The sequence below is a fragment of the Oncorhynchus mykiss genome, chromosome 14 (assembly GCF_013265735.2).
Source record: "Oncorhynchus mykiss isolate Arlee chromosome 14, USDA_OmykA_1.1, whole genome shotgun sequence".
Lineage (NCBI taxonomy): Eukaryota > Metazoa > Chordata > Actinopteri > Salmoniformes > Salmonidae > Oncorhynchus > Oncorhynchus mykiss.
Genome location: NC_048578.1, coordinates 30,290,772 through 30,311,388, shown reverse-complemented (window position 1 = coordinate 30,311,388; position 20,617 = coordinate 30,290,772). Strand labels below are relative to the sequence as shown.

At 41.3% G+C, this 20,617-nt stretch overlaps 1 protein-coding gene across 1 annotated transcript in view; it reads right to left on the bottom strand.

The window, feature by feature from the left end:
* The window catches only part of LOC110487769 (SH3 domain and tetratricopeptide repeat-containing protein 2), a 103,288-nt gene that overhangs the window by 80,645 nt on the left and 2,026 nt on the right, over window positions 1–20,617 (bottom strand). Inside the window, exons 2-7 of the mRNA XM_036943642.1 lie at window positions 6,722–6,820; window positions 6,022–6,147; window positions 3,828–3,955; window positions 3,359–3,464; window positions 1,827–1,970; window positions 712–910 (exon numbers count right to left, since the gene is read on the bottom strand). Of these exons, the coding sequence (XP_036799537.1) occupies window positions 712–910; window positions 1,827–1,970; window positions 3,359–3,464; window positions 3,828–3,955; window positions 6,022–6,147; window positions 6,722–6,820 (802 nt within the window). The remainder of the gene's footprint in view (window positions 1–711; window positions 911–1,826; window positions 1,971–3,358; window positions 3,465–3,827; window positions 3,956–6,021; window positions 6,148–6,721; window positions 6,821–20,617) is intronic.

Sequence of the window (20,617 nt, the reverse complement as noted above, 5' to 3'; positions counted from 1 at the left end):
AATGGTATGGGTTAGGGGGTAGAGACTAGATAACTCACTGGTAGAAATGGTATGGGTTAGGGGGTAGAGACTAGATAACTCACTGGTAGAAATGGTATGGGTTAGGGGGTAGAGACTAGATAACTCACTGGTAGAAATGGTATGGGTTAGGGGGTAGAGACTAGATAACTCACTGGTAGAAATGGTATGGGTTATGGGGTGGAGACTAGATAACTCACTGGTAGAAATGGTATGGGTTAGGGGGTAGAGACTAGATAACTCACTGGTAGAAATGGTATGGGTTATGGGGTGGAGACTAGATAACTCACTGGTAGAAACGGTATGGGTTAGGGGGTAGAGACTAGATAACTCACTGGTAGAAATGGTATGGGTTATGGGGTGGAGACTAGATAACTCACTGGTAGAAACGGTATGGGTTAGGGGGTAGAGACTAGATAACTCACTGGTAGAAATGGTATGGGTTATGGGGTGGAGACTAGATAACTCACTGGTAGAAACGGTATGGGTTAGGGGGTAGAGACTAGATAACTCACTGGTAGAAATGGTATGGGTTATGGGGTGGAGACTAGGTAACTCACTGGTAGAAATGGTATGGGTTAGGGGGTAGAGACTAGATAACTCACTGGTAGAAATGGTATGGGTTATGGGGTGGAGACTAGGTAACTCACTGGTAGAAATGGTATGGGTTAGGGTAGAGACTAGATAACTCACTGGTAAAAGGGGTATGGCAGCGGTTGCATGTTGTTGACAGGCACTAGTCCGTGTTGTCCGGTGGAGAGAAGGGTGCCCTCCCAGTGACTGTCCTGCCCCGTGTCTCTAACCATCAGCAAGTCATTTCGTCTGAAACACAGCTCCTCCTCCTCATCACTGTGCTCACCACTGCTCACCAGCGCCTTGGCAAAGAACGACCCTGGGGGAGAGAGAGATAAATACAGTTGAATGACACGCAGAGGACAACAGACACACACAAACACACACTCACACTGGGGGATGCAGAGAACAACAGACACACACAAACACACACTCACACCGGTGGATGCTGAGAACAACAGACACACACAAACACACACTCACACCGGGGATGCAAATTTCTGTAACATTTGACTGAACTGAATCTCTGTCCTCCTTCACATAATCCATTAAAAATCCATTCTCAACACAGGCACTTCATCATTTCACTGGCTATTGATTCTGTTCAGGTGTTAGGGAGAAGAGTACTTCCTTGTAAAACATGATGCCTACTCAGACAGTGGACAATGTAAATGCATGGTAGTACAATAGCTCTCTAAAATTACATTACGTTAAACATTCAGCTTTCTTTTGCTGTTTTACTTGATCTCTGGACATTTCAGAACATCGAGACAGTTTAGGTTTAGTTGCATTTCATTTCTAGGTATCTAGAACAACATGTTTTGAAATGGAACAACTTTTTTGCTTCTGTTCTGCTCTGAGGAGAGTGTGATATAAACTGCTGTTGATGATGAGGGTCAAGAAAGTAGAGAATACAAGCTGTCCATAAGGAGTTCGTAGAGGTCTTCATAAGTTGTCCATTAGTCATTTGTAAACTGTTCATAAGATGTCTATAAAGAGTTCATATGATGTTAAAATGGCCTTCATAACTTGTCACAAGGAGTTCATAAAGTAACCATCCCTACCCTTATGCAGCAGCAGTCCCAAGTAGTGTGGCCAGGTGCTGTTCTTAATAAGGTCATAAGGTGTTCATAAAGAGTTCATAAGATGTTCGTAAGGTGTTCATAAAGAGTTCATAAGATGTTCATAAGGTGTTCATAAAGAGTTCATAAGGTGTTCATAAGGTGTTTGTTCACCCTCCTGCAGCAGCAGTCCCAGGTAGAGTGTTGCCAGGTGTTCCTCGTCTACAGTCACAGTGATCTCCAAGTCCCTCAGCAGCTCAGTGTCCAGCCAGAACGACTGGTCACACAGGAAATTCTCCAGGCACCGCGCCACATAGCCTGGACATACAGAGACATATGTTAATAACATGTCATAAGGTGTTCATAACATGGCACATGGTGTCCGTCAGGTTCACCGCGCCACATAGCCTGGACACACAACAAAGTAAGAGGAAGTTGTCCCTACATCCTGATGTAAGGTCTGGTTCTTCCAGGCTGATGGTTTAGGTTAGGATTGGGTGAGGGGACGCTGATCCTGGTTCTTCCAGGCTAATGGTTTAGGTTAGGATTGGGTGAGGGGACGCTGATCCTGGTTCTTCCAGGCTGATGGTTTAGGTTAGGATTGGGTGCGGGGACGCTGATCCTGGTTCTTCCAGGCTAATGGTTTAGGTTAGGATTGGGTGAGGGGACGCTGATCCTGGTTCTTCCAGGCTGATGGTTTAGGTTAGGATTGGGTGAGGGGACGCTGATCCTGGTTCTTCCAGGCTAATGGTTTAGGTTAGGATTGGGTGAGGGGACGCTGATCCTGGTTCTTCCAGGCTAATGGTTTAGGTTAGGATTGGGTGAGGGGACGCTGATCCTGGTTCTTCCAGGCTGATGGTTTAGGTTAGGATTGGGTGAGGGGACGCTGATCCTGGTTCTTCCAGGCTAATGGTTTAGGTTAGGATTGGGTGCGGGATGCTGATCCTGGTTCTTCCAGGCTGATGGTTTAGGTTAGGATTGGGTGCGGGGACGCTGATCCTGGTTCTTCCAGGCTGATGGTTTAGGTTAGGATTGGGTGAGGGGACGCTGATCCTGGTTCTTCCAGGCTAATGGTTTAGGTTAGGATTGGGTGAGGGGACGCTGATCCTGGTTCTTCCAGGCTAATGGTTTAGGTTAGGATTGGGTGAGGGGACGCTGATCCTGGTTCTTCCAGGCTGATGGTTTAGGTTAGGATTGGGTGAGGGGACGCTGATCCTGGTTCTTCCAGGCTGATGGTTTAGGTTAGGATTGGGTGAGGGGACGCTGATCCTGGTTCTTCCAGGCTGATGGTTTAGGTTAGGATTGGGTGCGGGGACGCTGATCCTGGTTCTTCCAGGCTGATGGTTTAGGTTAGGATTGGGTGAGGGGACGCTGATCCTGGTTCTTCCAGGCTGATGGTTTAGGTTAGGATTGGGTGCGGGGACGCTGATCCTGGTTCTTCCAGGCTGATGGTTTAGGTTAGGATTGGGTGCGGGGACGCTGATCCTGGTTCTTCCAGGCTGATGGTTTAGGTTAGGATTGGGTGAGGGGACGCTGATCCTGGTTCTTCCAGGCTGATGGTTTAGGTTAGGATTGGGTGCGGGGACGCTGATCCTGGTTCTGCGCCTATTTGCAACTTCTAACCAGACTGGACGTAATAATCAGCCATCAGACTGTGTTAATGAGAGTTTCATCCAGGTCAGGTAGACTAGGATAGTACAGCATACCCAGAGCCAGGTAGGTAGAGAACTTCCACATCTCCTCCACAGTCTTGAAGGTGATGACAAAGCTGTCCTTCTCAGCGTGGACAGACAGCAGACGGGCAGACAGGTCCTGTAGGGAGGCAGTAGGGAGACATTGTTGAAGAAACAGCGAGGATGCAGAGAAGGTCGCCTTTATTCTCTACTGACCACTAGCATCAACATCAGGGAGAAGCAACTTTTCGCAGGACAACGGTTGCAACCCCACCACTGGTCTAGGCAGGGTCGTCTGTTTTGGCATGCCTTGACCTCTAACCTCTAACCCCTGACCTATGACTTGTGACTAACCTTGAAGAGCTGGATGACATCCTGACTGTTGCTCTCGACGACCCTGAGTCTGGTACGGAGCGCCTCCTGTAGTTCAGTGTCAGGTATTACACCTGAGCGCCGCCTTGACCTCTAACCTCTAACCCCTGACCTATGACTTGTGACTAACCTTGAAGAGCTGGATGACATCCTGACTGTTGCTCTCGACGACCCTGAGTCTGGTACGGAGCGCCTCCTGTAGTTCAGTGTCAGGTATTACACCTGAGCGCCGCCAACCGCTGAACACCAGCACCACGTCTACACAAAAAAGCACGCACACAAGCACACGTACACACTGTCACTCTCGAGATCACCGGTGGGAGTATTGACTGATACTGTGATGTTGTAATGCAGACATCAACATGCAGAGGTAAAACTTTAAGGAGTAACTTTTCGGAGTGTGTTACAGAGTCATGTTCAGTGAGTGTATTATAGTCATGTTCAGTGAGTGTATTATAGTCATGCTCAGTGAGTGTATTATAGTCATGCTCAGTGAGTGTATTATATCCATGCTCAGTGAGTGTATTATATCCATGCTCAGTGAGTGTATTATAGTCATGCTCAGTGAGTGTATTATATCCATGTTCAGTGAGTGTATTATAGAGTCATGCTCAGTGAGTGTATTATAGAGTCACGCTCAGTGAGTGTGTTATAGTCATGCTCAGTGAGTGTATTATAGTCATGCTCAGTGAGTGTATTATAGTCATGCTCAGTGAGTGTATTATAGTCATGCTCACTGAGTGTATTATAGTCATGTTCAGTGAGTGTATTATAGAGTCACGCTCAGTGAGTGTAATATAGTCATGCTCAGTGAGTGTATTATAGTCATGCGCAGTGAGTGTATTATAGTCATACTCAGTGAGTGTATTATATCCATGCTCAGTGAGTGTAATATAGTCATGCTCAGTGAGTGTATTATAGTCATGCGCAGTGAGTGTATTATAGTCATACTCAGTGAGTGTATTATATCCATGCTCAGTGAGTGTATTATAGTCATGCTCAGTGAGTGTATTATAGTCATGCTCAGTGAGTGTATTATAGAGTCACGCTCAGTGAGTGTATTATAGTCATGCTCAGTGAGTGTATTATAGTCATGCTCAGTGAGTGTATTATAGTCATGCTCAGTGAGTGTATTATAGTCATGCTCAGTGAGTGTATTATAGTCATGCTCAGTGAGTGTATTATAGTCATGCTCAGTTAGTGTATTATAGTCATGCTCAGTGAGTGTATTATAGTCATGCACAGTGAGTGTATTATAGTCATGTTCAGTGAGTGTATTATAGTCATGCTCAGTGAGTGTATTATAGTCATGTTCAGTGAGTGTATTATAGAGTCACGCTCAGTGAGTGTATTATAGTCATGCTCAGTGAGTGTATTATAGTCATACTCAGTGAGTGTATTATATCCATGCTCAGTGAGTGTATTATAGTCATGCTCAGTGAGTGTATTATAGTCATGCTCAGTGAGTGTATTATAGAGTCACGCTCAGTGAGTGTATTATAGTCATGCTCAGTGAGTGTATTATAGTCATGCTCAGTGAGTGTATTATATCCATGCTCAGTGAGTGTATTATAGTCATGCTGAGTGAGTGTATTATATTCATGTTCAGTGAGTGTATTATAGAGTCACGCTCAGTGAGTGTATTATAGTCATGCTCAGTGAGTGTAATATAGTCATGCTCAGTGAGTGTATTTTAGTCATGCTCAGTGAGTGTATTATATCCATGCTCAGTGAGTGTATTATAGTCATGCTGAGTGAGTGTATTATCGTCATGCTCAGGGAGCTCATATTACATAGCAGCTGCTGAGTGTCTCAGTGTTGGACTAAGAATAACAGATCTATTACAGCCTGGAGTGACTCTTAGAGTTTTAAAGGGACCCTTTAACATTAGATCCATTTGGGGGAGAGCTACACTGGAAACTCCTGGAGGAATGACACAGAGAACCGTAGAGTAGCTCAGTAGCTGTGTCTACTGTAACGTTAACAATAAAGTCAATTTTCTTACAGGATGTTGACATACTGTACATACAGACAACATGAATGATACAGTGATTATATAGACGACTGTATAGAATACAGACAGGGTACAATAGAGATGTAATGACAGCATCAACACAAACAGATCCACAATAAGCATCACACCACACAACCATGACCAGCAGCTGTTAACACCGCTACGTTAGCAGTTAGCACATCCAAGCAGGAATAGAGAGAGAAACACCCTGGCTGTCCCAAATAGCACCGTTTGGGTCAAAGTGCACCTATAGGTATTAGGGTACCATTTGGAACACATCCGTACAGAGCATCTGAGAGCAGAACAGTACCTGAGGAGAACCTCTCTCCCACGGCCAGTGACACGGTGCTTCCTCTGGTGAACTCCTCCTTCCTCTTCCAGTAACTGTACGGCTCCGCCTCCCCACCCCCAGACTCCACCCCCAGCCCTTCCACCCCTGGAGAAGACAGGAAACAGAGATCAGGTCAGGTCAGGTCAGTGGAACCCTCAGGAAGGAACGGGTGAGACAGCTGTTTCGGGGGGTTGATTTTAAAATAGACTTTTGTGTCAGCTACATGTGCTCTGTAAGCAAGTGCAAGATCATCGAGCAACCTTGTTTTGTGACAACTGTCAAGAGGGAATGGAGAGCACAATGCTTCATCGTATATCCTTCTGGAACGCAAACCTGACTGGTAACCAGTTACTGTATGAGGAAACATTCACACTAAAAGTTACTTAACTGCTGGTGTACCGTGTATTCTGTGGTCCAGCTGATGAGGATTTCAACAGTGATTAGTCTGTTTCCTCCAGAACATCAACAGAACATAAAGAGCCTATCAAAGCCCACCCATCTATTAACGTACTGCCTCTCCCAGATGGTCTATTATAATATAACGACCTGCTTTAGCTGTCCTAAACATGTGCCCAGACAACATGTGTCTGGGCAATATAACTCATGCAGGACTTAATTGGGATAGAATCAGCTGGATGTTTTGTGTCATCGAATGCTTTAAGGCTTTTACTGTAGTTACCTGGATTCATAACATCATTTCCTGGGAAGTGCTCATTGGTTCCCGCTAGCGTGTACGGTGGTTCTCTCCATAGTGCATCCAGCTCAGCAGGGGAGATGTCTGGGAGGGGGGGGTGAGAGATAAGTGTTACACACATCAGTATAATGTCGCGTTCCCCTGATCAGACGTTGCATGCATCAACCAATGGTTGCGTGCCATGTCATCAACTTTGCCGCCGGGCACCAGATTGTTATAATATATGAAGTGGTTAGCTAATGAATAAAATGTCTATCCAGGCATGTGTAAGATCTGACATGCGACAGCAATGCCTGGGCAGAGGAACGTGCCCAATGTCTGGGAATGGGGAAGGAAATTAGTGTAACACACATCAGTAAATGTCTGGGAGGGAGGAATGATATTAGTGGGACACACCCATCAGTAAATGTCTGGGACGGAGGAATGATATTAGTGGGATACACCCTTCAGTAACTGTCTGGGAGGGAGGAATGATATTAGTGGGACACACCCATCAGTAAATGTCTAGGAGGAAGGAATGATATTAGTGGGACACACCCATCAGTAAATGTCTGGGAGGGAGGAATGATATAAGTGGGACACACCCTTCAGTAAATGTCGGGGGAGGAGATTAGTGTAACAAGTAGTAAACACCATCAAGGGGTGCATGTCAATAGTCTAAAGTGGATTCCTCCCTATCTCTCCATCAATACTCCAATGAGGGGAAGGACACAGTTACTCGTCCTGAAAGAAGATTGTGTTGAAAACGTTGCTGTATCACAAACAAATCACATGTGGGACCAAACAGCAAGCAGTGAACAGACATGCATCGTCTTTACCAGAAATGCAGATAGCCATCAGATATCGTAAAACAGCATTTTTAATAATGGCCCTGGGGACCACAAGGGGTGCAAATGTTTGTTTTTGCCCTAGCACTATGACCTCACCAGCCACCCTGATCTCAAGACAGCTACTAGCACTATGACCTCACCAGCCACCCTGATCTCAAGACAGCTACTAGCACTATGGCCTCACCAGCCACCCTGATCTCAAGACAGCTACTAGCACTATGACCTCACCAGCCACCCTGATCTCAAGACAGCTACTAGCACTATGACCTCACCAGCCACCCTGATCTCAAGACAGCTACTAGCACTATGGCCTCACCAGCCACCCTGATCTCAAGACAGCTACTAGCACTATGACCTCACCAGCCACCCTGATATCAAGACAGCTACTAGCACTATGACCTCACCAGCCACCCTGATCTCAAGACAGCTACTAGCACTATGACCTCACCAGCCACCCTGATCTCAAGACAGCTACTAGCACTATGACCTCACCAGCCACCCTGATCTCAAGACAGCTACTAGCACTATGACCTAACCAGCCACCCTGATCTCAAGACAGCTACTAGCACTATGACCTCACCAGCCACCCTGATCTCAAGACAGCTACTAGCAACTACTAACTATGCTTTAAATGGGATTCCCTGCTCTTATTGTTTATTCCCTCCTCTTGTTGTTTATTCCCTGTTCTTATTGTTTATTCCCTGCTCTTATTGTTTATTCCCTGCTCTTATTGTTTATTCCATCCTCTTATTGTTTAGTCCCTCCTCTTGTTGTTTAGTCCCTCCTCTTGTTGTCTATTCCCTCCTCTTGTTGTTTATTCCCTCCTCTTGTTGTTTATTCCCTCCTCTTGTTGTTTATTCCCTCCTCTTGTTGTTTATTCCCTCCTCTTGTTGTCTATTCCCTCCTCTTGTTGTTTATTCCCTCCTCTTGTTGTTTATTCCCTCCTCTTGTTGTTTATTCCCTGCTCTTATTGTTTATTCCCTGCTCTTATTGTTTATTCCCTCCTCTTATTGTTTATTCCCTCCTCTTATTGTTTATTCCCTCCTCTTATTGTTTAGTCCCTCCTCTTATTGTTTATTCCCTCCTCTTATTGTTTATTCCCTCCTCTTATTGTTTATTCCCTGCTCTTATTGTTTATTCCCTGCTCTTATTGTTTATTCCCTGTTCTTATTGTTTATTCCCTGTTCTTATTGTTTATTCCCTGCTCTTGTTGTTTATTCCCTGCTCTTATTGTTTATTCCCTGCTCTTATTGTTTATTCCCTCCTCTTATTGTTTATTCCCTCCTCTTGTTGTCTATTCCCTCCTCTTGTTGTTTATTCCCTCCTCTTGTTGTTTATTCCCTCCTCTTGTTGTTTATTCCCTGCTCTTATTGTTTATTCCCTGCTCTTATTGTTTATTCCCTCCTCTTATTGTTTATTCCCTCCTCTTATTGTTTATTCCCTCCTCTTATTGTTTAGTCCCTCCTCTTATTGTTTATTCCCTCCTCTTATTGTTTATTCCCTCCTCTTATTGTTTATTCCCTGCTCTTATTGTTTATTCCCTGCTCTTATTGTTTATTCCCTGTTCTTATTGTTTATTCCCTGTTCTTATTGTTTATTCCCTGCTCTTGTTGTTTATTCCCTGCTCTTATTGTTTATTCCCTCCTCTTATTGTTTATTCCCTCCTCTTGTTGTTTATTCCCTGCTCTTATTGTTTATTCCCTCCTATTGTTGATTATTCCCTCCTATTGTTGTTTATTCCCTGCTCTTATTGTTTATTCCCTCCTCTTATTGTTTATTCCCTGCTCTTATTGTTTATTTCCTCCTCTTGTTTTTTATTCCCTCCTCTTGTTGTTTATTCCCTGCTCTTATTGTTTATTCCCTGTTCTTATTGTTTATTCCCTGCTCTTATTGTTTATTCCCTGTTCTTATTGTTTATTCCCTCCTCTTATTGTTTATTCCCTGCTCTTATTGTTTATTCCCTGTTCTTATTGTTTATTCCCTCCTCTTATTGTTTATTCCCTCCTCTTGTTGTTTATTCCCTGCTCTTATTGTTTATTCCCTGTTCCTATTGTTTATTCCCTCCTCTTATTGTTTATTCCCTCCTCTTGTTGTTTATTCCCTCCTCTTATTGTTTATTCCCTGTTCTTATTGTTTATTCCCTCCTCTTATTGTTTATTCCCTCCTCTTGTTGTTTATTCCCTGCTCTTATTGTTTATTCCCTGTTCCTATTGTTTATTCCCTCCTCTTATTGTTTATTCCCTCCTCTTGTTGTTTATTCCCTCCTCTTATTGTTTATTCCCTGTTCTTATTGTTTATTCCCTCCTCTTATTGTTTATTCCCTCCTCTTGTTGTTTATTCCCTGTTCTTATTGTTTATTCCCTCCTCTTATTGTTTATTCCCTGCTCTTATTGTTTATTCCCTGCTCCTATTGTTTATTCCCTGTTCTTATTGTTTATTCCCTGCTCTTATTGTTTATTCCCTGTTCTTGTTGTTTATTCCCTGCTCTTGTTGTTTATTCCCTCCTCTTATTGTTTATTCCCTGCTCTTATTGTTTATTCCCTTCTCTTATTGTTTATTCCCTCCTCTTATTGTTTTTTCCTGCTCTTATTGTTTATTTCCTCCTCTTGTTGTTTATTCCCTCCTCTTGTTGTTTATTCCCTGCTCTTATTGTTTATTCCCTGTTCTTATTGTTTATTCCCTCCTCTTATTGTTTATTCCCTCCTCTTGTTGTTTAGTCCCTCCTCTTATTGTTTATTCCCTGTTCTTATTGTTTATTCCCTCCTCTTATTGTTTATTCCCTCCTCTTATTGTTTATTCCCTCCTCTTATTGTTTATTCCCTGCTCTTATTGTTTATTCCCTGCTCTTATTGTTTATTCTCTGCTCTTATTGTTTATTCCCTGTTCTTATTGTTTATTCCCTGTTCATATTGTTTATTCCCTCCTCTTATTGTTTATTCCCTGTTCATATTACTTATTCCCTCCTCTGATTGTTTATTCTCTGCTCTTATTGTTTATTCCCTGTTCTTATTGTTTATTCCCTGTTCATATTGTTTATTCCCCCCTCTTATTGTTTATTCCCTCCTCTTATTGTTTATTCCCTGCTCTTATTGTTTATTCCCCCCTCTTATTGTTTATTCCCTCCTCTTATTGTTTATTCCCTGCTCTTATTGTTTATTCCCTGCTCTTATTGTTTATTCCCTGCTCTTATTGTTTATTCCCTGTTCTTATTGTTTATTCCCTGTTCATATTGTTTATTTCCTCCTCTTATTGTTTATTCCCTCCTCTTACTGTTTATTCCCTGCTCTTATTGTTTATTCCCTGCTCTTATTGTTTATTCCCTCCTCTTATTGTTTATTCCCTCCTCTTATTGTTTATTCCCTCCTCTTATTGTTTATTCCCTGCTCTTATTGTTTATTCCCTGTTCATATTGTTTATTCCCTCCTCTTATTGTTTATTCCCTCCTCTTATTGTTTATTCCCTCCTCTTATTGTTTATTCCCCCTTCTTATTGTTTATTCCCTCCTCTTATTGTTTATTCCCTGTTCTTATTGTTTATTCCCTCCTCTTATTGTTTATTCCCTGTTCTTATTGTTTATTCCCTGTTCTTATTGTTTATTCCCTGTTCTTATTGTTTATTCCCTCCTCTTGTTGTTTATTCCCTACTCTTATTGTTTATTCCCTGTTCTTATTGTTTATTCCCTGTTCTTATTGTTTATTCCCTGATCTTATTGTTTATTCCCTGCTCTTATTGTTTATTCCCTCCTCTTGTTGTTTATTCCCTGCTCTTATTGTTTATTCCCTCCTCTTATTGTTTATTCCCTCCTCTTATTGTTTATTCTAAGCTCTTATTGTTTATTCCCTCCTCTTGTTGTTTATTCCCTGCTCTTATTGTTTATTCCCTGCTCTTATTGTTTATTCCCTGCTCTTGTTGTTTATTCCCTCCTCTTGTTGTTTATTCCCTGTTCTTATTGTTTATTCCCTGTTCTTATTGTTTAGTCCCTCCTCTTATTGTTTATTCCCTCCTCTTGTTGTTTATTTCCTCCTCTTGTTGTTTATTTCCTCCTCTTGTTGTTTATTCCCTCCTCTTGTTGTTTATTCCCTCCTCTTGTTGTTTATTCCCTCCTCTTGTTGTTTAGTCCCTCCTCTTGTTGTTTATTCCCTCCTCTTGTTGTTTATTCCCTCCTCTTGTTGTTTATTCCCTGCTCTTATTGTTTATTCCCTGCTCTTATTGTTTAGTCCCTCCTCTTATTGTTTATTCCCTGCTCTTGTTGTTTATTCCCTGTTCATATTGTTTATTCCCTGCTCTTATTGTTTATTCCCTCCTCTTATTGTTTATTCCCTCCTCTTATTGTTTATTCCCTGCTCTTGTTGTTTATTCCCTGTTCATATTGTTTATTCCCTGTTCTTATTGTTTATTCCCTCCTCTTGTTGTTTATTCCCTCCTCTTGTTGTTTATTCCCTGCTCTTATTGTTTATTCCCTGCTCTTATTGTTTAGTCCCTCCTCTTATTGTTTATTCCCTCCTCTTATTGTTTAGTCCCTCCTCTTATTGTTTATTCCCTGCTCTTGTTGTTTATTCCCTGTTCATATTGTTTATTCCCTGCTCTTATTGTTTATTCCCTCCTCTTATTGTTTATTCCCTCCTCTTATTGTTTATTCCCTGTTCATATTGTTTATTCCCTGTTCATATTGTTTATTTCCTCCTCTTATTGTTTATTCCCTCCTCTTGTTGTTTATTCCCTGTTCATATTGTTTATTCCCTGCTCTTATTGTTTATTCCCTCCTCTTATTGTTTATTCCCTCCTCTTATTGTTTATTCCCTCCTCTTATTGTTTATTCCCTCCTCTTGTTGTTTAGTCCCTCCTCTTGTTGTTTATTTCCTCCTCTTGTTGTTTATTCCCTGCTCTTGTTGTTTATTCCCTGTTCACATTGTTTATTCCCTGCTCTTACATGGTGTGTTGATAAACTCAAGCCAGCAGTATTAACTAAAAAGCAGGCCCTAATTTGCATTTAGAAAACAAACTCAAAACTAAATCTAGCAAAAAGAAAACTGATCAATGAATGCTTGCCTTGGACTATTAGCATAGCAGCCATTAGCGGCCGAAATTCTACACAAAACCAGTGGTGGAAAAAGTACCCAATTGTCATACTTGTGTAAAAGTATAAGTACCTTAATAGAAAGTTACTCAAGTAAAAGTGAAAGTCACCCAGTAAAATACTACTTGAGTAAAAGCCTAAAAGTATTTGGTTTTAAATATAAGTATAATATAAGAATAAAAGGTATAAAAGGTTAATTTAATTTCTAAAATATACTTAAGTATCAAAAGTAGAAGTAAAAGTATAAATAATTTCAAATTCCTTATATGAAGCAAAGTGGACGGCACCATGTTCTTGTTTTTATTTACGGATAGTTAGGGGACAAGTCCAACACTCAGACATTATTTACGGATAGTCAGGGGACAAGTCCAACACTCAGACATTATTTACGGATAGCCAGGGGACAAGTCCAACACTCAGACATTATTTACGGATAGTCAGGGGACAAGTCCAACACTCAGACATTATTTACAGATAGTCATGGGACAAGTCCAACACTCAGACATTATTTACGGATAGTCAGGAGACAAGTCCAACACTCAGACATTATTTACGGATAGTCAGGGGACAAGTCCAACACTCAGACATTATTTACGGATAGCCAGGGGACAAGTCCAACACTCAGACATTATTTACAAAAGATGCATTTGTGTTTAGTGAGTCCGCCAGACCAGAGGCAGTAGGGATGACCACGTCTTCTCCTGATAAGTGCGTGAATTTGACAATTTTCTTGTTCGGCTAAGCATTCAAAATGTATCGAGTACTTTGGGTTGTCAGGGGACAGCATATGGAGTAAAAAGCAGAATATTTTCTTTAGGAATGTAGTGAAGTAAAAGTAAAAGTTGTCAAAAATATATATAGTAAAGATACCCCAAAATCAACTCAAGTAGTACTTTAAAGTACTTTACACCACTGCAAAAAAACACATGTTCTTGTTAAGTGAATTCCTTTTCTGTCTCACCTGTCTGAGTTCATGAAGGACCAATATAGAGGCGAGGCGCCCGCAAACGCTCCTGTTTTTACACTTGACCACAGAGTGATCTATAGGGCACTCAGCCACGAACGCTCCTGTGTTTACACTTGACCACAGAGTGATCTATAGGGCACTCAGCCACGAACGCTCCTGTTTTTACACTTGACTACAGAGTGATCTATAGGGCACTCAGCCACGAACGCTCCTGTTTTTACACTTGACCACAGAGTGATCTATAGGGCACTCAGCCACGAACGCTCCTGTGTTTACACTTGACCACAGAGTGATCTATAGGGCAGTCAGCCACGAACGCTCCTGTTTTTACACTTGACCACAGAGTGATCTATAGGGCACTCAGCCACGAACACTCCTGTTTTTACACTTGACCACAGAGTGATCTATAGGGCACTCAGCCACGAACACTCCTGTTTTTACACTTGACCACAGAGTGATCTATAGGGCACTCAGCCACGAACACTCCTGTTTTTACACTTGACCACAGAGTGATCTATAGGGCACTCAGCCACGAACGCTCCTGTTTTTACACTTGACCACAGAGTGATCTATAGGGCAGTCAGCCACGAACACTCCTGTTTTTACACTTGACCACAGAGTGATCTATAGGGCACTCAGCCACGGACGCTCCTGTTTTTACACTTGACCACAGAGTGATCTATTGGGCACTCAGCCACGAACACTCCTGTTTTTACACTTGACCACAGAGTGATCTATAGGGCACTCAGCCACGAACACTCCTGTTTTTACACTTGACCACAGAGTGATCTATAGGGCAGTCAGCCACGAACGCTCCTGTTTTTACACTTGACCACAGAGTGATCTATAGGGCACTCAGCCACGAACACTCCTGTTTTTACACTTGACCACAGAGTGATCTATAGGGCAGTCAGCCACGAACGCTCCTGTTTTTACACTTGACCACAGAGTGATCTATAGGGCAGTCAGCCACGAATGCTCCTGTTTTTACACTTGACCACAGAGTGATCTATAGGGCACTCAGCCACGAACGCTCCTGTTTTTACACTTGACCACAGAGTGATCTATAGGGCACTCAGCCACGAATGCTCCTGTTTTTACACTTGACCACAGAGTGATCTATAGGGCACTCAGCCACGAACGCTCCTGTTTTTACACTTGACCACAGAGTGATCTATAGGGCACTCAGCCACGAACGCTCCTGTTTTTACACTTGACTACAGAGTGATCTATAGGGCAGTCAGCCACGAACACTCCTGTTTTTACACTTGACCACAGAGTGATCTATAGGGCACTCAGCCACGAACGCTCCTGTTTTTACACTTGACCACAGAGTGATCTATAGGGCACTCAGCCACGAACGCTCCTGTTTTTACACTTGACCACAGAGTGATCTATAGGGCAGTCAGCCACGAACGCTCCTGTTTTTACACTTGACCACAAAGTGATCTATAGTGCAGTCAGCCACGAATGCTCCTGTTTTTACACTTGACCACAGAGTGATCTATAGGGCACTCAGCCACGAACGCTCCTGTTTTTACACTTGACCACAGAGTGATCTATAGGGCACTCAGCCACGAACACTCCTGTTTTTACACTTGACCACAGAGTGATCTATAGGGCACTCAGCCACGAACACTCCTGTTTTTACACTTGACCACAGAGTGATCTATAGGGCAGTCAGCCACGAACACTCCTGTTTTTACACTTGACCACAGAGTGATCTATAGGGCACTCAGCCACGAACACTCCTGTTTTTACACTTGACCACAGAGTGATCTATAGGGCACTCAGCCACGAACGCTCCTGTTTTTACACTTGACCACAGAGTGATCTATAGGGCAGTCAGCCACGAACACTCCTGTTTTTACACTTGACCACAGAGTGATCTATAGGGCACTCAGCCACGAACACTCCTGTTTTTACACTTGACCACAGAGTGATCTATAGGGCACTCAGCCACGAACACTCCTGTTTTTACACTTGACCACAGAGTGATCTATAGGGCACTCAGCCACGAACGTCCAGTACGGCAGCACAATTTTTAAAGTTCACTTTTGGTATTTAATCTAAACGGTTGTCTTCGGACAAATGGGATTCACAAGTTCTGCACGTGGAGATATGGTTGAGTGGGTAACATTCCAAACTAATTTGCTATCTTAATGTCCCACAAGTCAGGGGTTCAAATTACAGCTTGTCCCACTTTCACTCCTTCTCTGTGTCCTCATGTTTCCAATCCGTGTAAATAAAGCATTGAAGATATAATGGTGGAATTCCACACAGAAAAAGCTGGAATTCCTATTCAGACTTGAGATCAGTTGACTTAACATGGACTTATGTCAAAGAATGTTCATATTTTATTGACTCAAGTCTATGTTCAGTCTATATATCTCGAGTCTGAATAGGGCACCATGTGTTCAGTGTAACAAGAGTGGTTTAACACAACAGTTAAGACTGAAGACTGGCTGAGTCAGTGTTTTAACAAGCAGGAGACCCAGGTACAAATCCATGTTGTAATGAGTGGTAGTATTGAGTAGTAATAGTGAGTGCTATGTAATGAGTGGTAGTATTGAGTAGTAATAGTGAGTGCTATGTAATGAGTGGTAGTATTGAGTAGTAATAGTGGGGGCTATGTAATGAGTGGTAGTAATGAGTAGTAATAGTGAGTGCTATGTAATGAGTAGTAGTAATGAGTAGTAATAGTGAGTGCTATGTAATGAGTGGTAGTAATGAGTAGTAATAGTGAGTGCTATGTAATGAGTGGTAGTAATGAGTAGTAATAGTGAGTGCTATGTAATGAGTGGTAGTAATGAGTAGTAATAGTGGGGGCTATGTAATGAGTGGTAGTAATGAGTAGTGATAGTGAGTGCTATGTAATGAGTGGTAGTAATGAGTAGTAATAGTGAGTGCTATGTAATGAGTGGTAGTAATGAGTAGTAATAGTGGGGGCTATGTAATGAGTGGTAGTAATGAGTAGTAATAGTGAGTGCTATGTAATGAGTGGTAGTAATGAGTAGTAATAGTGGGGGCTATGTAATGAGTGGTAGTAATGAGTAGTAATAGTGAGTACTATGTAATGAGTGGTAGTAATGAGTAGTAATAGTGAGTGCTATGTAATGAGTGGTAGTAATGAGTGCTATGTAATGAGTGGTAGTAATGAGTAGTAATAGTGAGTGCTATGTAATGAGTGGTAGTAATGAGTAGTAATAGTGAGTACTATGTAATGAGTGGTAGTAATGAGTGCTATGTAATGAGTGGTAGTAATGAGTGCTATGTAATGAGTGGTAGTAATGAGTGGTAGTAATGAGTGGTAGTAATGAGTGGTAGTAATGAGTACTATGTAATGAGTGCTATGTAATGAGTGGTAGTAATGAGTAGTAATAGTGAGTACTATGTAATGAGTGGTAGTAATGAGTGGTAGTAATGAGTGCTATGTAATGAGTGGTAGTAATGAGTGCTATGTAATGAGTGGTAGTAATGAGTGGTAGTAATGAGTACTATGTAATGAGTGCTATGTAATGAGTGGTAGTAATGAGTAGTAATAGTGAGTACTATGTAATGAGTGATAGTAATGAGTGGTAGTAATGAGTAGTAATAGTGAGTACTATGTAATGAGTGGTAGTAATGAGTGGTAATAGTGAGTACTATGTAATGAGTGCTATGTAATGAGTGGTAGTAATGAGTAGTAATAGTGAGTACTATGTAATGAGTGGTAGTAATGAGTGCTATGTAATGAGTGGTAGTAATGAGTGCTATGTAATGAGTGGTAGTAATGAGTGCTATGTAATGAGTGGTAGTAATGAGTGGTAGTAATGAGTACTATGTAATGAGTGCTATGTAATGAGTGGTAGTAATGAGTAGTAATAGTGAGTACTATGTAATGAGTGGTAGTAATGAGTGGTAGTAATGAGTAGTAATAGTGAGTACTATGTAATGAGTGGTAGTAATGAGTGGTAGTAGTGAGTACTATGTAATGAGTGCTATGTAATGAGTGGTAGTAATGAGTAGTAATAGTGAGTACTATGTAATGAGTGGTAGTAATGAGTGGTAGTAATGAGTAGTAATAGTGAGTACTATGTAATGAGTGGTAGTAATGAGTGCTATGTAATGAGTGGTAGTAATGAGTGCTATGTAATGAGTGGTAGTAATGAGTGCTATGTAATGAGTGGTAGTAATGAGTGCTATGTAATGAGTGCTATGTAATGAGTGCTATGTAATGAGTGGTAGTAATGAGTAGTAATAGTGAGTGCTATGTAATGAGTGGTAGTAATGAGTAGTAATAGTGAGTACTATGTAATGAGTGGTAGTAATGAGTAGTAATAGTGAGTGCTATGTAATGAGTGGTAGAAATGAGTAGTAATAGTGAGTACTATGTAATGAGTGGTAGTAATGAGTGCTATGTAATGAGTGGTAGTAATGAGTAGTAATAGTGAGTACTATGTAATGAGTGGTAGTAATGAGTGCTATGTAATGAGTGGTAGTAATGAGTAGTAATAGTGAGTACTATGTAATGAGTGGTAGTAATGAGTACTATGTAATGAGTAGTAATAATGAGTACTATTGCCTATCCTAGGGAAAGTATCACATTCCCAGTGTCCTCTTTAGACATATTTCAGAAAAGTTGGACAAATATGAGCTCTGTCTATTAATCTCAATACATTTATAAAATGTGTCACTTGAAATGAATGTATCAAAATATTATTGTAATTTGATGCTGACTTTTACATGTCCTGAAACCCCAGAAAGGTGTTTTCACAACTCTGTCTTGAAATCACCCGTATTACCAGAGTGTACCTTGAGATTAATTGAAATGTCTGCCACAGTAGTGTTTCAGAGTACTTTCATTCTGTTTTAAAAGACATTCTACTGTATCTATCAAAACACATTGGGTTCACATTCAAACAGATCTTAGCTTAGGTGAGCTACTTCTCATGGTTTCAGTAGACAATCAGGTGTTCAAATCAAATCAAATGTTATTGGTCACATACACATATTTAGCAGATATTATTGGTCCATACACATATTTAGCAGATGTTATTGGTCCATACACATATTTAGCAGATGTTATTGGTCCATACACATATTTAGCAGATGTTATTTGTCCATACACATATTTAGCAGATGTTATTAGTCACATACACATATTTAGCAGATGTTATTAGTCACATACTCGTGTTTAGCAGATGTTATTGGTCACATACTCGTGTTTAGCAGATGTTATTGGTCACATACACATATTTAGAAGATGCTATTGTGGGTGTAGCAAAATGCTTGTGTTCCTAGCTCCAACAGTGCAGCATTATCTAACTAAATGCTTGTGTTCCTAGCTCCAACAGTGCAGCAGTATCTAACTAAATGCTTGTGTTCCTAGCTCCAACAGTAATATCTAACTAAATGCTTGTGTTCCTAGCTCCAACAGTGCAGCAGTATCTAACTAAATGCTTGTGTTCCTAGCTCCAACAGTGCAGCAGTATCTAACTAAATGCTTGTGTTCCTAGCTCCAACAGTGCAGCAGTATCTAACTAAATGCTTGTGTTCCTAGCTCCAACAGTGCAGCAGTATCTAACTAAATGCTTGTGTTCCTAGCTCCAACAGTGCAGCAGTATCTAACTAAATGCTTGTGTTCCTAGCTCCAACAGTGCAGCAGTATCTAACTAAATGCTTGTGTTCCTAGCTCCAACAGTGCAGCAGTATCTAACTAAATGCTTGTGTTCCTAGCTCCAACAGTGCAGCAGTATCTAACTAAATGCTTGTGTTCCTAGCTCCAACAGTACAGTAATATCTAACTAAATGCTTGTGTTCCTAGCTCCAACAGTGCAGCAGTATTTAACTAAATGATTGTGTTCCTAGCTCCAACAGTACAGTAATATCTAACTAAATGCTTGTGTTCCTAGCTCCAACAGTGCAGCAGTATCTAACTAAATGCTTGTGTTCCTAGCTCCAACAGTAATATCTAACTAAATGCTTGTGTTCCTAGCTCCAACAGTAATATCTAACTAAATGCTTGTGTTCCTAGCTCCAACAGTGCAGCAGTATCTAACTAAATGCTTGTGTTCCTAGCTCCAACAGTAATATCTAACTAAATGCTTGTGTTCCTAGCTCCAACAGTAATATCTAACTAAATGCTTGTGTTCCTAGCTCCAACAGTGCAGCAGTATCTAACTAAATGCTTGTGATCCTAGCTCCAACAGTGCAGCAGTATCTAACTAAATGCTTGTGTTCCTAGCTCCAACAGTGCAGCAGTATCTAACTAAATGCTTGTGTTCCTAGCTCCAACAGTACAGTAATATCTAACTAAATGCTTGTGTTCCTAGCTCCAACAGTGCAGCAGTATCTAACTAAATGCTTGTGTTCCTAGCTCCAACAGTGCAGCAGTATCTAACTAAATGCTTGTGTTCCTAGCTCCAACAGTACAGTAATATCTAACTAAATGCTTGTGTTCCTAGCTCCAACAGTGCAGCAGTATTTAACTAAATGCTTGTGTTCCTAGCTCCAACAGTACAGTAATATCTAACTAAATGCTTGTGTTCCTAGCTCCAACAGTGCAGCAGTATCTAACTAAATGCTTGTGTTCCTAGCTCCAACAGTAATATCTAACTAAATGCTTGTGTTCCTAGCTCCAACAGTAATATCTAACTAAATGCTTGTGTTCCTAGCTCCAACAGTGCAGCAGTATCTAACTAAATGCTTGTGTTCCTAGCTCCAACAGTAATATCTAACTAAATGCTTTTGTTCCTAGCTCCAACAGTGCAGCAGTATCTAACTAAATGCTTGTGTTCCTAGCTCCAACAGTGCAGTAATATCTAACTAAATGCTTGTGTTCCTAGCTCCAACAGTGCAGCAGTATCTAACTAAATGCTTGTGTTCCTAGCTCCAACAGTGCAGCAGTATCTAACTAAATGCTTGTGTTCCTAGCTCCAACAGTACAGTAATATCTAACTAAATGCTTGTGTTCCTAGCTCCAACAGTGCAGCAGTATCTAACTAAATGCTTGTGTTCCTAGCTCC